The 15272-nt window shown below is 39.3% G+C and overlaps 1 protein-coding gene across 6 annotated transcripts in view; it reads right to left on the bottom strand.

Annotated features, from left to right (window-relative positions):
* Nucleotides 1-1995: 1995 nt before the first annotated feature.
* jak3 (Janus kinase 3 (a protein tyrosine kinase, leukocyte)) overlaps nucleotides 1996-15272 on the bottom strand; it is a 35126-nt gene continuing 21849 nt past the window's right edge. For all 6 annotated transcript variants that reach the window (XM_022670842.2, XM_022670843.2, XM_022670841.2 and 3 more), the window contains 8 exons: nucleotides 13575-13725; nucleotides 13321-13454; nucleotides 11971-12160; nucleotides 10539-10663; nucleotides 10178-10350; nucleotides 8613-8730; nucleotides 8190-8303; nucleotides 1996-3122 (listed from right to left, as the gene is read on the bottom strand). In XM_022670842.2, the coding sequence (XP_022526563.2) occupies nucleotides 3003-3122; nucleotides 8190-8303; nucleotides 8613-8730; nucleotides 10178-10350; nucleotides 10539-10663; nucleotides 11971-12160; nucleotides 13321-13454; nucleotides 13575-13725 (1125 nt within the window). In that variant the 3' untranslated portion in view covers nucleotides 1996-3002. The remainder of the gene's footprint in view (nucleotides 3123-8189; nucleotides 8304-8612; nucleotides 8731-10177; nucleotides 10351-10538; nucleotides 10664-11970; nucleotides 12161-13320; nucleotides 13455-13574; nucleotides 13726-15272) is intronic.

Below are 15272 nucleotides of genomic sequence, written 5' to 3'. Positions count from 1 at the left end.
TATTTGCTGCTTCATTGGTTTCATTGGTAATTCAGCAGAGCCACAGCCAGAGCTATCAACACTGCACAGTTTATAATACACCCAAGTGTAACATAAATAACATGTAATTAATATATTAGAGTTTATTTACTGTCCAAACCCACCAGTCCAGTAATGATGATGATGATAATGATGATGGTAATATAGGGGAACATCTATTGCAATAGATCTAGTGCAATTCTCTTTATGGACAACTTTCTTGCAGCACCACACCCTGAAACATGTATCTTGCCACCATTTTAACCCTGTGTGGTGTTCATATTTTTGTTACTCATTTACTTTGATACTTGTATTTAATTCAGCTAAATTAAGCAATTTTTCATTAAAATGCTTTACACATGCTTGCTTCACCTAAATTGCAAGCAATATAAACAGCTTACATGGTTAATATTTGCCCTTTACCTTTCTTATGTTACATTTCTTTCAAAAAGTGCTACTCTTTTATTATTAGTTTTTTAATAAAATGTAAAAGACAATGAATTAAACTCAAGATATGAGTAGAAAATTTGTTTAGTTTCAAATTTACAAATGAAGCAATGTTTATTAGCCCTTGGCCAAACATACTGTTTGTGTTTATCGAAAATGTGTTTTGATATATGTTTTTCACAAGAAATGAGCCAATGCCAATGAGTTTGAGTTAGAAAAAATATTTTTTTAGTATCATTTGATGAAAAATGAAAACGGGTCCCACAGACCCGAACACCACACAAGGGATATATAATATGTGCTTTTTTTAAAAACAAAAAACTTCTCAAAATCTTCTCAGAACTCTGGTAAAACTGTAAATCAGGCAGTGTACTCATACATATCTGATGTAATAACTTTAATAATAATAACGTTCTGTGTAGGCGTGGCTTAAAGCTTCAGACATCATTCACCATTACTGCACGCTGTTGTAACTGAAACAGGGAGTGCTGAGTTTTTAAAGAACGTAATGGAACAAAATGAAATAATGAAACACATAGAAAATAATATCTAAAGGAAAATCATGTAAAAATCATGAAAGCATGTATTTATTTATTTGTGAGATATATATTTTATATGTATTGTTTTATTATATACAACAGTTAGTTCCGACCTCACAATCTGATTGGTTGAGAAGTGTTCTAGCCGTGCTGATATATGTGATAACATCACGGCCTTCTCAAACTAAATCTGTATCACTCCATGATACGTTCCCGAGTAACGGCGTATATACACAGGACACCCGCAGCAGCGTTAGCTTAGCACAGACTAGCGTTTAGCTAGCTCGGCTAATGCCGTCTGACAGCCAGGCTAGGCTAAGCTAAGTTAATGCTGAGCAAGCTACGCTAACCTAACCACAGTCCAGCCGGCTAGCTAAAACCAACACCACCCAGCAAAACAAGCAGAAATGCTCAAAAAATGCACAGCTTTCACCTGAAGACGACTCCACAGAGCAGGAGAGGAGAGTATTAGCGTTATTTCACGCTCCTAATGTTACCATCTTCGCTTATTCCCAATTTAGATTTCAAGCTATCGTCCGTGGTGTTATTCTGTATGAACCATACACCGTTTTGTAGTTAAGTTTCAGTTCTGTGACAGTTGTTGTGGAACTACTTTTTGGCGGAAGGCACAGTCCATATTAAATGAATTTCTTAAGTTCTTTGATTTATTTTCTTTATTCATTTTGTTAAAAAGAAACTGTTGTATAAAAGCAATAGAACACTCAAGGTCGTGTGTTATCGCGAATAACATCACGGCTGTGATGATCTACGACCGAATCACAGCCGTGATGTTATTCGTGATAACAAACTCCCTCTTGTGTTCTATTGCTTAATCAACATGTATCTCAAACAATTGCAGTACATTAAGAACATTTCTTTTGTTTTAAAAGTATTTAAAAAATATATACTTTACTTATATTTATTTTCCCCTCTCTAAATGACTTTAACTGCCCAGTAATGCACAAAACTTTGGATTCAAACACTACAGCTCTGCAAGTTTAAAAAACAGGTTTATTTTTATTATAAAATCAGTACAGTATAATAACTGGAGTAAAGCTTAAAGCGAGAAAATACTCTGTTCATGCTAAAATAAAAATGATGTCCACTTACTCACACACAAACGTACACACACACAGTTAAAAAAAACAAAAACAACAAATAATATCAAAACAGCAGCTTTACAGAAACAGGTAAAAACATTCTTTTTTGTCAATGGAAATCAATGCATCTGTCAGGTTACGAAGCAGGATCGAGACATGGAGACGTGAAGTGCGGACGCAAATGCGAGAATTTATTAAAAGAACACAAAATAAACGACTAGTAACTCAAGAAACAAAGAAACACTGAATACATGGAGACTAGAAAAAACAACGTAACACATAACCTGACTGACGTACAACCACGGACAAGTGAGACAGGAACGAAGAGAACTATTTATACACACAGAAGGGGACAGGAAACAGAAAAAGAACACCTGAAGGCAGGTAACGAGGGGGCGGAGCTACAAATGAACACAGAAAAGAGGCACGTGAAGAAACATGCACGAAGGGAAAAGGTAAACAAACACAGAGAAAGACGAGCACAGACGGGAGAAAACAGGGAACAGGGCAAGGACGTGACAGCATCCCTAACATGCCAAAAATCATGGGACAGTGGACAGCTCAGAGGGCAGTGATGGTGACCAGCGGTGTCTGGCTAGAACTGTCCGTTTGAACAGACAAGTCAGTGCAGTGTTCTTTTTTTACTTTCTATGGGACCTGGAAAAAGTCACATGACATGATACTATTGCCTGTACCATGACTTTTGGCATGGCAGTGTAAAAACATTTCTATTGGTCCCTTCATCATGAAATTCTCATACAATCTAAGAAACATCTGTCTGACCTGTTTGAAGTCAAAAAGTAAGAAAGAAAAACAAGGTTTGGATCTTAACTAGATGATATGATTTATATTATACAGATCACGCAGCACTTTATTTATCCAAAATCCTGTCATTCGTTTATCCTTTCACTCCTTCCCTCTCGTCCTGGAGGCAGTTCTCAATCAGGCGCTGTAGATCGGAAAAGGTGGGCCTGTCCTCACTGGTGAAGGCCCAGCACTGCATCATCATACTGTACACCTGAGCAACAGGTAAGAAGAGTGTATTAGACTTTGAACACTGAAAACTGTAAGAAAAGAATCTCAATCTTCTACTCTATACAGGCTGTACATTAACAGTTGGATGTAAGCCAGTCATCATATCTTTTTCATTTGAATGATCTATGGTCTAAGACAATTGCAATAAACCTTTTTTTATTATTATTGTATTTTTAAAACTACACTTTATATCACTTAAGACATTGACCTGGTAGAACATCTTGTGTGCTTAGGGTCATTGTCTTGCTGCATAACCAGTGTTCTCAAGTTTCACGCTTTGAGCGTGTGACACACGCACCTTAGCGAGTTCACACGCTCACACGCCACACATGGCATTTCTCACGCTTGCGAATCCATCAGTTGTATATTGTAGTGTACTCAATGTACTCAACAACTGAAGAAGAACTGCGTGCACCCACCACCTCCACCCCCCCCCCCCCGCCCCCCAATCTAACTCCCACCAAACTTCGAAACTTGAGAGCTCTGAGCATGACCCACCTTCACCATCCTTTAGAATTTCTAATACATTTTAGAACTCCGGTTCCATCAATGATGGCAATCTGTCCAAACCATGATACTCCCACCACCACGTTTCAAAGATAGGTCCTTTGTGACCTCGCCCACTATTACACACCTTGCTCTTGAAGTGTGATCTTGTGATCTTTGTTAGTCAAAAACTCCTGGGGAGGAACACAATGGTCGTGAAATTCCTCCATATGTAGACTGTAATCAGTCTTACTCTGGATTGTATTCTTTCAATAAAACAGCCTCCGCCCACTCACACCTGCTTGTCATTAAATTAACTAAAAAACACCTATCCTAATCCTAGAGGTTCACATACTTTGCCAATCACAAATTTGAAATACTGGATAATTTTCCTCAATAAAAAAATTCACCATTATAATTTTTTTTCCTCATTTGTTTAACTTGGCTCTCTTTATCTACAGTCATATGAAAAAGTTTGGGCACCCCTATTAATCTTAATCATTTTTAGTTCTAAATATTTGGGTGTTTGCAACAGCCATTTCAGTTTGATATATCTAATAACTGATGGACACAGTAATATTTCAGGATTGAAATGAGCCCATGATGCCACTCTTCAGAGGAGATTTAAATAGGAGAACAACTTGCAATTGGCCACCTTAAATACCTTTTCTCATGATTGGATACACCTGGCTATGAAGTTCAAAGCTCAATGAGGACACCAAACCAATTTTGTGCTTCAGTAAGTCAGTAAAAAGTAGTTAGGAGTATTCAAACCAATAAAATAATAACGGTGCCCATACTTTTGCACCGGTCAAATTTTGGTTTAATGCGTATTGCACATTTTCTGTTAGTACAATAAACCTCATTTCAATCCTGAAATATTACTGTGTCCATCAGTTATTAGATATATCAAACTGAAATGGCTGTTTCAAACACCCAAACATTTAGAACTAAAAATGATTAAGATTAATAGGGGTGCCCAAACTTTTTCATATGACTGTACTTTTAGGACTTTTAGGGTAGAAACATACTTGCTGTTTGCCCATGTGTTCGCATAGACAATCGGCTGCGTTGTGAATGTGACTGAGAACATGCTAGGTGTTTTTTACCCTCATTGTGTTTATAGCTTATATATTATATATGAGATTATAAGGTGCAAAATCAATAAATGTCTATTTTATAGTCTATTTACATAAACAACATAAAGCATTTTGCGACACTAAAAAGGAACAGGGCTGTCGCCATGTTTTTTTCTTCTTCTAAATCAGTAGGTTTTGCCAGCTAATTGCTGATGTTGCTCCAGCAGTGCTAGCCCGGGCTAGCAGCAGGGTACAGGCTGACAATACTCACCTCTGAATGGCAAAAGAGCTAGCGCTTAGCATGGTAAGCAGCTAATGCTAATGCTGCTCCAGAAGTGCTAGCTGGGGTAAGCAGCCAGTTAGAGGTCGATAATACTCCTCTGAATAGCAAAAGAGCTAGCGCTTGGGACAGTTAATGCTAATGCTGCTTCATCAGTGCTAGTTAGCAGCAGGCTAAAGGTTGATAGGTTTAATAAATAATTATCTACCTTTACAGACGTCTTCTCCTTTTTCGTACATGACAACTGCATTAGACAAATCTAGACCTTGTCTATATTGCACATTTTTTCAAACACAACAATGAGCAGTGTTGAACAGACCCTATTCCTTATTATTTAAGATTTAAGATTAATAGAAACTGGAACAAAAGAGTTCCTATATCTATTCAGCTGGCATCTAGTCACCTGTACCTTCTACCCGAGGAGGAGGAGTTGGTATTCATGGTAAAGTACATGAGATGGATTATAAGGTGCATTATGTGACACTAGTAAGAAATAGGGGGGTCGCCATGTTTTCCTTCTAATTCAGCAGGTCTCACTGCTGGGTAATAGTTCGCAGCAGGGCTACAGGTCGATAATACTCACCTCTAAATGGAAAAAAAGAGCTGGCACTTAGCGAGGTTAGCGGCTAACGCTAATACTGCTGGAGAACTAAACTGAAAATTCAGTATAGCGCTGCACTTCAGCAGAGTGGCTTAACTACTTATTACAACAATACTGGTAAAATTCAAACAGGTAAGGTTTTTAAGTGCACCTTTTAGTGTAAAAAAAATACGGTAAGCCCCTTTGTTTCAGTGCCACTAGTCGAGTCTTTTGTTCGCCTTCATGCCTGGTTTGTGTATTTGGATTTTTTGTATCCATACTATTTTTATTCTAATTCTTTGTTTGCTTTGTGTATTCCCAGTGTGTGTGTGTGTGTTTTTTAAGCTCCTAGTCTGGTTTCAGTTCTACTGTTTCTTGTTTTTTTTAGTTTTGTTTAATCGATCCACAAAGACTAGCCTTGTCTTTGTAGTTTAGTTTGCTTTGTCTTCTTTGATTGTTTTTACGTTTCTCTATCCGTGTTTGCTTTCTGTTTTGATGTAGTTTATCTTGTTTGTTTAATAAATGATTGTCTGCGTTCACGTCCGTCTTCTCTGTTTTCGTATCCTAGTCCATGTAAATATTGCACATTTTCTTAAACACAACCATGAGCTGTGTTTCACAGATCCTATACCTTATTATTTAAGATTTAAGGTTTAAAAAAATTGGAACAAAATAATTCCTATAACTTTTTAGCTGGCATCTAGTCATCCTATAACTTCTACCCGAGGGGAGGAGTTGGTATTTATGGTAAAGCACACACTGTAAACCCAGAAGTTGTTTGAACTATATATAAAATATATATTTCTAAATATTACTCAACTATTTTGAGTTAACTGAACATCTGTGAGCACGTATACTTTTAAACTGAGATCTTTGAGTTGAACCAACTTATAATAACTGAGTTCAATCTGTTTCCATTGGCAGCTTCTTTTCCATTGGCTTCTGTCACAATCTATTTGCATATTGGGTGTGTTCAACAGTTTCTGACAGACACTCACCATCAGTGTGTAGTGATTCCCCCCGGGTGACCTATTATGATTAGCTGCTTGGATTATGAGTATTTAGAAAAATAGTTGAATAAAATAAAAAAGAAGACTAAATACAAATCTACAATTTTTATTCACCTGACCATCATATTCAAAATAGAATTTTTATGCAAAGCAATTGATATAAAAAAAAAATAAAATACTATCATATCATATATGTATATGTATTTGTAGAGTTCACTGTACTTGAAATTATATTACATGAATTTAAAATGAATTAAGTAGCTGGTTACAAAAGTTTTAAGTTTAATCAAATTAATGGGTTTTAAAGATGGAGGAAGATGGAGATGTTCTTTTTCCCCTTAATCTCCATAGCAGTCTTGACCACATACGTGAGCTGAGATTTTAACTTCACTGAAAGATTACCATACCATGACTGTATCCCATAACTGACCACACTTTCTAGAACTGCTTGATAGAACAGTAGCATTTTTTATATTATATAACTCCATAGCACCAAACTTTTGAGACTACATTCGAGATGAGGGCTGTCTAAACTATTGCTTTAAGGCCTTAAATCTTGTATATCAGTGTTTCTCAGTCCCGGACCTGGCTTCACCCTGCTCTGCACATTTTAAAGCCCTAAGGTATTTTAGAAATAGAATGAAAGTTGGCCCGCTGAACGCTAGCTGTCAGAAACGGGCCAATGAGTCTAAAAGCGGAGAGAGTGCGCAGTTCTAGTGCAGAAAAACAGGCCAAAGAGTCTAAAAGCGGAGAGGGTGCACAGTTCTAGCGCAGAAAAACAGGCCAAAGAGTCTAAAAGCGGAGAGGGTGCACATTTCTATCGCAAAAAAACAGGCCAAAGAGTCTAAAAGCAGAGAGAGTGCGCATTTCTAGCACCAAAAAAATGGGCCAAAGAGTCTAAAAGCAGAGAGGGTGCGCATTTCTACCGCAGAAAAACGGGCCAAAGAGTCTAAAAGCAGAGAGAGTGCGCATTTCTAGCACAGAAAAACGGGCCAAAGAGTCTAAAAGCGGAGAGAGTGCGCAGTTGTAGTGCAGAAAAATGGGCCAAAGAGCCTAAAAGCGGAAAGGGTGCGCTTTTCTAGCGCAGAAAGCGGGCTAAAGAGTCTAAAAGCAGAGAGGGTGCGAAGATTTAGCACAGAAAAACGGGTCAAAGAGTCTAAAAGTTGCCGTAATTAAGGAGTTTAATATTAGGAGACATCATGAAATTAAACATCAATTTGAAAAATCTTAGTTTACACAACACTGTCAAAGATAGATAAACATAATAAGTCAAGTAAAATGGTGTGTAAATGAAATAATCAGAAAAATGTATTATTTAAAGTGGTATATTTCATTATTAGTTTTATTACAGAGTCTGTGGCCCGTGACTTCAAATATATTTCTCCTTCTGGCCCCCAACAAAAAAAGTTTGGACACCCCTGTTTTAGAGGATTCCCAGCTTTAAAACACACCCTCTCACTCAGAATGTTCTGTGACTGAGCTGATTACATGGATGAGGTGTGGTGGGTGAAAGGACAGTCAGTAAATGTGCAGGACAGGATTGAGGTACAGTGCTGTATGCTGTGTGTGACTCAGGTGATATCAGGTGGTTTATAAGGTGTGTTTAGTGGTTTACTTTTGGTGGGCAGAGGGACGGTGCTGGCAGCCTCCAGTGCTCCTTCAGGACGTTGAACAGATGGACCGCCATCATGGGGCCATGGATGTCACTGCCTATCCTCTGAAGGGAGAGCTACACACAAACAAATACACATACACACACACACACACACACACACACAGTTACACATAAGGAATCATGTAGTAACTTAAGAGTAAAAAAAAAAACTAAATACTGAGGCTGGTAACACTTATAGTATCATAACATTTTCCATAGTCTTAGCGACTAGACTTGGGATACTTTTTGGCAATTTTTCTAATTGACCTTTATTTTTTTAAGTATTTTAAAACTATATTTAAAGTATATTTCAAAGCTTTTTAAACACCATCCATTAAATAAGTTTTAAAGCTTGTGTACTTTTGCCTTTTTTTTCTTACGTACTCGTTTGGGGTTCCGGCTCACTTCACAGAAGGAGAACAGCTCATGCAGAACAATGCCAAAACTCCACACGTCCGACTTGTGGGAAAATTTATACTCAGAAATGGATTCAGGCGCGTACCTGGAGGCGGAGCAAACACAGGTAGAACATTAAAACCCTGCAGTAATAAACTAATAATGGGTAAACACTGGAAAAACAGCTTTTGTTTTCAGTATTGTTTTTATAACATAAAACACTAGTTTAACCATTTAGTTACCTTTAATTTTGGGTTCAATGGCTTTGACTACACAGCCTACACAGTAGATTTGTGTTCTCTGGAATGATGGAGTTCCATCTAATACGTTTGGCTAGGATGTGTTGCAGAGTTGGGGTGAGTTGGGAATGTGTTGGGGAGTTGGAATTGAGTTGGGGATGTGTTGGGAATGAGTTGGGGTTGAGTTGGGGATGAGTTGGGTAGTTGGGAATGAGTTGGGCATTTGGGAATGAGTTGGGCATTTGGGAATGAATTGGGAAGTTGGGGATGAAATGGGAAGTTGGGGATGAAATGGGGAGTAGGGGATGAGTTGGGTAGTTGGGGATGAGTTGGAGATTTGGGGTTGTGTTGGAGAGTTTGGAATGACCTAGGGATAAGTTGGGGATGAGATGAGTAGTTGAGGATGTGTTGGGGAGTTGGGAATGAGTTGGGGATAAGTTGTGAATGAGATGGGGATGAGATGAGTAGTTGCAGATGTGTTGGGAAGTTGGGAATGAGTCGGGGATAAGTTGGGAATGAGTTGGGGGTTGGGGATGAGTTGGAGAGTTGGGGATGAGATGGAGATTTGGGAAGGAGTTGTGGATGAGTGGGGTAGTTGGGAATGAGTTGAGAAGTTGGGGATGAAATGGGGAGTTGGGGTGAGTTGGGGATGAGTTGGGTAGTTGGGGATGTGTTGGAGAGTTTGGATGAAATGGGGAGTTGGGGTGAGTTGTGGATGAGTGGGGTAGTTGGGAATGTGTTAGGGAGTTGGGGATGAAATGGGGAGTCAGGGTGAGTTGGGGAATTGGGGATGAGTTGGGAAGTTGGGTATGAAATGAGGAGTTGGGATGAGTTGGAGAGTTAAGAATGAGTTGGGGAGTTGGGAAAAAGTTGGGGAGTTGGGGATGAGTTAGGTAGCTGGGAATGAGTTGGGTAGTTGGGGATGTGCTGGAGAGTTCGGAATGAGCTGGGGATGAGTTGGGGATGAGATGAGTTGTTGGGGATGTGTTGGGGAGTTAGGAATGAGTTGGGAATAAGTTGGGGATGAGTTGGGGAGTTGGGGATGAGTTGGAGAGTTGGGGATGAGATGAGGAGTTGGCAATGAGTTGTGGATGAGTGGGGTAGTTGGGAATGAGTTGGGGAGTTGGGAATGAGTTGTGTATGAGTTGGGGATGCCACGAGCCAACTGAAAAGATGAGACTGATCAAAGAGCCTCAACCCACTGTAGCAAACTAACAGCTGGTTGAACCCCCCAAGTTTTCAGGTTGAAGTTTAGTAGTCCATCTGACTAAAATACAACTAAAAAACAACTAGAGCATAGTAAGGTTTAGTCACCAGAAGATGGGGCTTTCTCCAAACTGCGAGACCCGGTAATATTCCTTATCGTATGGGATGATCTTTGTCAGGCCGAAATCTGCGATTTTCACGAGCGTGTCGCTGGCTACCAGGATGTTCCGGGCAGCCAGGTCACGGTGGACGTAGCGCAGACTCTGCAGGTACTCCATCCCCTAAACACACACAAATGAGTAAAGTGTCAACAGAGTGTCCACATGCACAATCATCTTCCCTGAATTATTTATTTATTTATAAAGTATTGAGTAGATGCAACAAGCTAAATACTGACCTGTCTCCAGGATTTCACAGTGTACTTACAATTTTTTGGTTTATATAGATAGGGGCATGTGCAAGTTTATACCTTACAGATCTGAGAAGCGAACAGCAGCAGTCTCTTGGCGCTGACAGTGATTTTACACTTCTCCATATACCCAATCAGACTTCCGTACGGCAGATACTCCATCACCAGCCTCATACTCAGACGACCTGCAGCCGGGGGGAGGAGTCAACTCACTTTACTTCATTTACACCCAAATCAACTGATCTCTTTATTTCTGCTGTAGACTGAAAACATTTGGGTTTAACATTAAAAGATTAATATGAGACAAAATATTAACATTTCAGTTTTTATTTCCAGGTATTTACCAGTAAAATACCAGTAAATACAACAGAGAGACAGGGGAGGAATGTAAACTAAAGCTCACCAGAGAACCATAATGGTTATATATGTATATGTATATTCATTATAGTTCAAACTATCACACAGGCCAGATGTTTCATGCTTGGGGTCCACTTATTGCCGACCCCTGCCACAGAGCATGCATTTTACCTGCATTTTAAAGAGGAGACTGAAGGGAGTAAACCCCCAAAACAAATACAAACTAAAACAAGCTGGGAAAGCATCACATAAGAAGAATGCAAAAGTTTACTGACATCAGTGTGTCACAAGACTTGATGTTTACGTCTATTCACACTTGGGCTGCCAGCTTTATACATTCTTACCACTATAATGATAAGATGAACTGTACTGATATAAACACATGACACACACTTTGTGCGCGGTCCTCTAGATGTTATCTTTCATAATAATGAATCCTATCATGTTGCACAACATTTTACAGAGAGGCAGAACTGGTCTGGTGATATGTAAGTTATGCCTCAAATATTCACCCTCGGGTCCGCCAGCCTCAGGCACTCTTACCCCTGTTTTTTTTTTACAAGGAAGAACTGCATATCAATATAGTATCAATGAGTACAGTAATACAGTACTGCTTATGGATTGTTCTGTACACTGTAAACCCATACATTGCTTGAACTCAAATGATTTAAGTCTGTTTTACATAAAATTGGATATTTCTAAACAATACTCAACTATTTTGAATTCGTTGAACATTTTCGGGCACATATAAACTTTCAAACTGGGATAACTGCTTTTGGATAACTTTATGCCTTTACTCCTGGTGCACACATTTAAGCAGTTTTTAGCTTGTTTTGATGGCTTGTGATCATCCAGCTTCCTCTTGATTATATTCCAGAGGTTTTCCATTTGGTAAAATCAAATAAACTCATCATTTTTAAGTGATCTCTTATTTTTTTTCCAGAGCTGTGTATACGTATATTTTTGTATGTCAGATACAGTCACATGAAAAAGAATTAGCACGCTCTATGTTTAACCTTTATCTTTTTGGACATATATAAATATGTGGATATTTGTTTTTCAGGTGACTGTAGGTACATGTTATTTAGACAGGGGGATGTTAAATGTTGTATAGGTGGGTGTATTTGGAGCTGACCTGCACTGTAGCAGATTCCTCGGTACTGGACGATGTAGTCGCAGTGCAGAGAGCTGATGGTCTGGATCTCCTTCTGGAAGTCACTCATGTTGGTCTGCTTGTTGGGCTGCAGCTGTTTTACAGCCACCAACTCGCCCGTATTATCACCCAGCGGATCATAACGGCACAGCTCCACAGTGCCAAAGTTACCCTACACACACACACACACACAGACGCACACATACACACACATGCAAGCACAGTTTAATACTAAAATCAGGATAAATCAGGGTAAAAGAAGCACACATTTCACGGAAGCACAAGGTATAGAAGGTCTTTCCAATAGAGGCCATGCAGTGAAAGAAAGAACAAGGTACAGTAGGTGTTTCCAATAAAGTGGCCATGCAGTGAATGAAAAAACAGGCTACAGTAGGTGTTTCTAATAAAGTGGCCATGCAGTGAGAGAAAGAACAAGGTACAGTATGTGTTTCCAATAAAGTGGCCATGCAGTGAATGAAAAAACAGGCTACAGTAGGTGTTTCTAATAAAGTGGCCATGCAGTGAGAGAAAGAACAAGGTACAGTATGTGTTTCCAATAAAGTGGCCAGGCAGTGAGTAAAAGAACAAGGTACAGTGTAAGTATATTTTATTTTAAATACCGTGCTGCCCTCTAGTGGTGGCCAGCTACTGTACAGAAGGTGTTTCTAATAAAGTGGCCTGTGAGTGGAAGAACAAGGTACAGTAGGTGTTTCTAATAAAGTGGCCAGTGAATAGAAGCAGAAGTTATAATAGGTGTTTCTAATAAAGTGGCCAGTGAGTGAAAGCACAATGTGTTAAGTAGGTGTTTCTAATAAAGTGACCACTGAGTAAAAGCACAAGTTGTAGTATGTGTTTCTAATAAAGTGGCCAGTGAATGAAAGCATAATATAGTTAGCATGTTTTTTCAGTAAAGTGGCCAGTGAGTGGAAGCTAAAGTTAGAGTAGGTGTTTCCAATAAAGTGGACAGTGAGTGGAAGCACAGGTTATAGTGGGTGTTTAGAATAAAGTGGCCAGTGAGTGGAAGCCTATGTTAAAGTAGGTGTTTCTAATAAAGTGGCCAGTGAGTGGAAGCACAATGTAGTAAGTGTTTCCAATGAAGTGGTCAGGCAGTGAGAGAAAGAACAAGGTACAGTAGGTGTTTCCAATAAATTGGCCAGGCAGTGAGTAAAAGAACAAGGTACAGTATGTGTTTCCAATAAATTGGCCAGGCAGTGAGTAAAAGAACAAGGTACAGTAGATGTTTCTACTATGTGTATGCACTGTAAGTATTGTTTATTTTAAATACGGTGCTGCCCTCTAGTGGTGAATGCAGACTATTGCATATGTGCCCACCTTGCCCAGAGGAGATATAAAGCGCAGGTGTCTCTCCTCAAACACGTCCTGCTCCTGCTGTCTGGGCATGCTCAGTGCCCTCCAGAAACTGTCTCTCTCTGGCAGAGTGCCTGACGCATGCAGAATCTCGTAATCTGCAGGATTCAGAACTTTATGTCAGTTTAATTTCTTTTTTTTAATATCTTTATTTGCACAAGCAAATTGTGTGTGTGTGTGTGTGTGTGTGTGTGTGTGTGTGTTTGTGTGTGTTTTACCGGAGGTGATGAGGCTGTTGAGGTGGCGGATGATGCTCCTGGATGAAGGTCTGAGCTCAGGCTGGTACTCCATACACTGAGCTATGAGGTCAGCTAGCTCAGTCCAGTCCAGGCAGGGCAGCTGAGAGCGTCGCTCATAAAACTGCAGCTTCTGCTTAAACACAGACAAACCAGCCAATCACACACACTGCTCACTGATCAGCCAATCACACACACTGCTCACACAACCACTCGCTGCTCAGCCAATCACAAACACTGCTCACACAACCACTCGCTGATCAACCAATCACACACACTGCTCACACAACCACTCGCTGATCAGCCAATCACACACACTGCTCACACAACCGCTCGCTGATCAGCCAATGACACACACTGCTCACACAACCACTCACTGATCAGCCAATCACACACACTGCTCACACAACCACTCGCTGATCAACCAATCACACATACTGCTCACACAACCACTCGCTGATCAGCCAATCACACACACTGCTCACACAACCGCTCGCTGATCAGCCAATGACACACACTGCTCACACAACCACTCACTGACCAGCCAATCACACACACTGCTCACACAACCACTCGCTGATCAGCCAATCAGAGATTACTGACCGACCTGTTAAACTGATCAACCAACTTATGTTTGCACCAGAATAAATCCATCCATTCAATTCATATAGCCTGCCTGCTTATGGGGTCCATTCTTATAGATAGTTATAGAGTGTGTATAAATGTGTAGTGTTATAGAGCATTATAGAGTGTTACAGAGCATTTTAGAGTGTGTAGTGTTATAGAGTGTGTATAAATGTGTAGTTTTATAGAGCATTATAGTGTTACAGAGCCTTATAGAGTATGTAGACTTATAAGGGGTAACAGAGCATTACAGTGTTATAGAGTCTTATAGAGTGTGTAGTGTTACAAAGTGTTATCAAGGGTTACAGAGCATTATAGAGTGTTATAGAGTGTGCAATGTTATAAAAAGGTGAGTGTTATAGAGTATTATATAGTGAGTAGTATTATAGTGTAATAGAGTATTATAGAGTGAGTAGTGTTATAGTGTAATAGAGTACTATAGAGTGTGTAGTGTTGTAGAGTGTTATGGAGCGTTATAGTGTGTGTATGGGTGTATATTGTTATAAAGTGTGTTTGAGTGTGTAGTGTTATAAAGTTTGAATTAGTATCTAGTGTTATAGAGTTTGGATGAGTGTGTAGTGTTATAGTGTGTGTAGTGTTGTAGAATGTGTATTAGTGTGTAGTGTTATAAATTGATTATGTATAGGGTTTATGTATAAGGTTTATAGTGTATGAGTGTGTCGTGTTATGGACTGTGTAGTGTTATAAAGTGCGTAAGTGTGTGTAGTGTTATAAAGTGTGTATTAGTGTGTAGTGTTATAAATTGATTATGTATAGGGTTTATGTATAAGGTTTATAGTGTATGAGTGTGTCGTGTTATGGACTGTGTAGTGTTATAAAGTGCGTAAGTGTGTGTAGTGTTATAAAGTGTGTATTAGTGTGTAGTGTTTTAAATTGATTATGTATAGGGTTTATGTATAAGGTTTATAGTGTATGAGTGTGTCGTGTTACGGACTGTTTACTGTTATAAAGTGCGTATGAGTGTGTAGTGTTATAAAGTTTGAATTAGTATCGGGTGTGTTGTGTTATGAAGTGTGTAGTATTATAAAGTATATA

This window comes from Astyanax mexicanus, chromosome 12 (assembly GCF_023375975.1).
Source record: "Astyanax mexicanus isolate ESR-SI-001 chromosome 12, AstMex3_surface, whole genome shotgun sequence".
NCBI classification, from domain to species: domain Eukaryota; kingdom Metazoa; phylum Chordata; class Actinopteri; order Characiformes; family Acestrorhamphidae; genus Astyanax; species Astyanax mexicanus.
The sequence above is the reverse complement of the archived record's forward strand: the minus strand, read 5'-3'. Positions and strand labels throughout refer to the sequence as shown.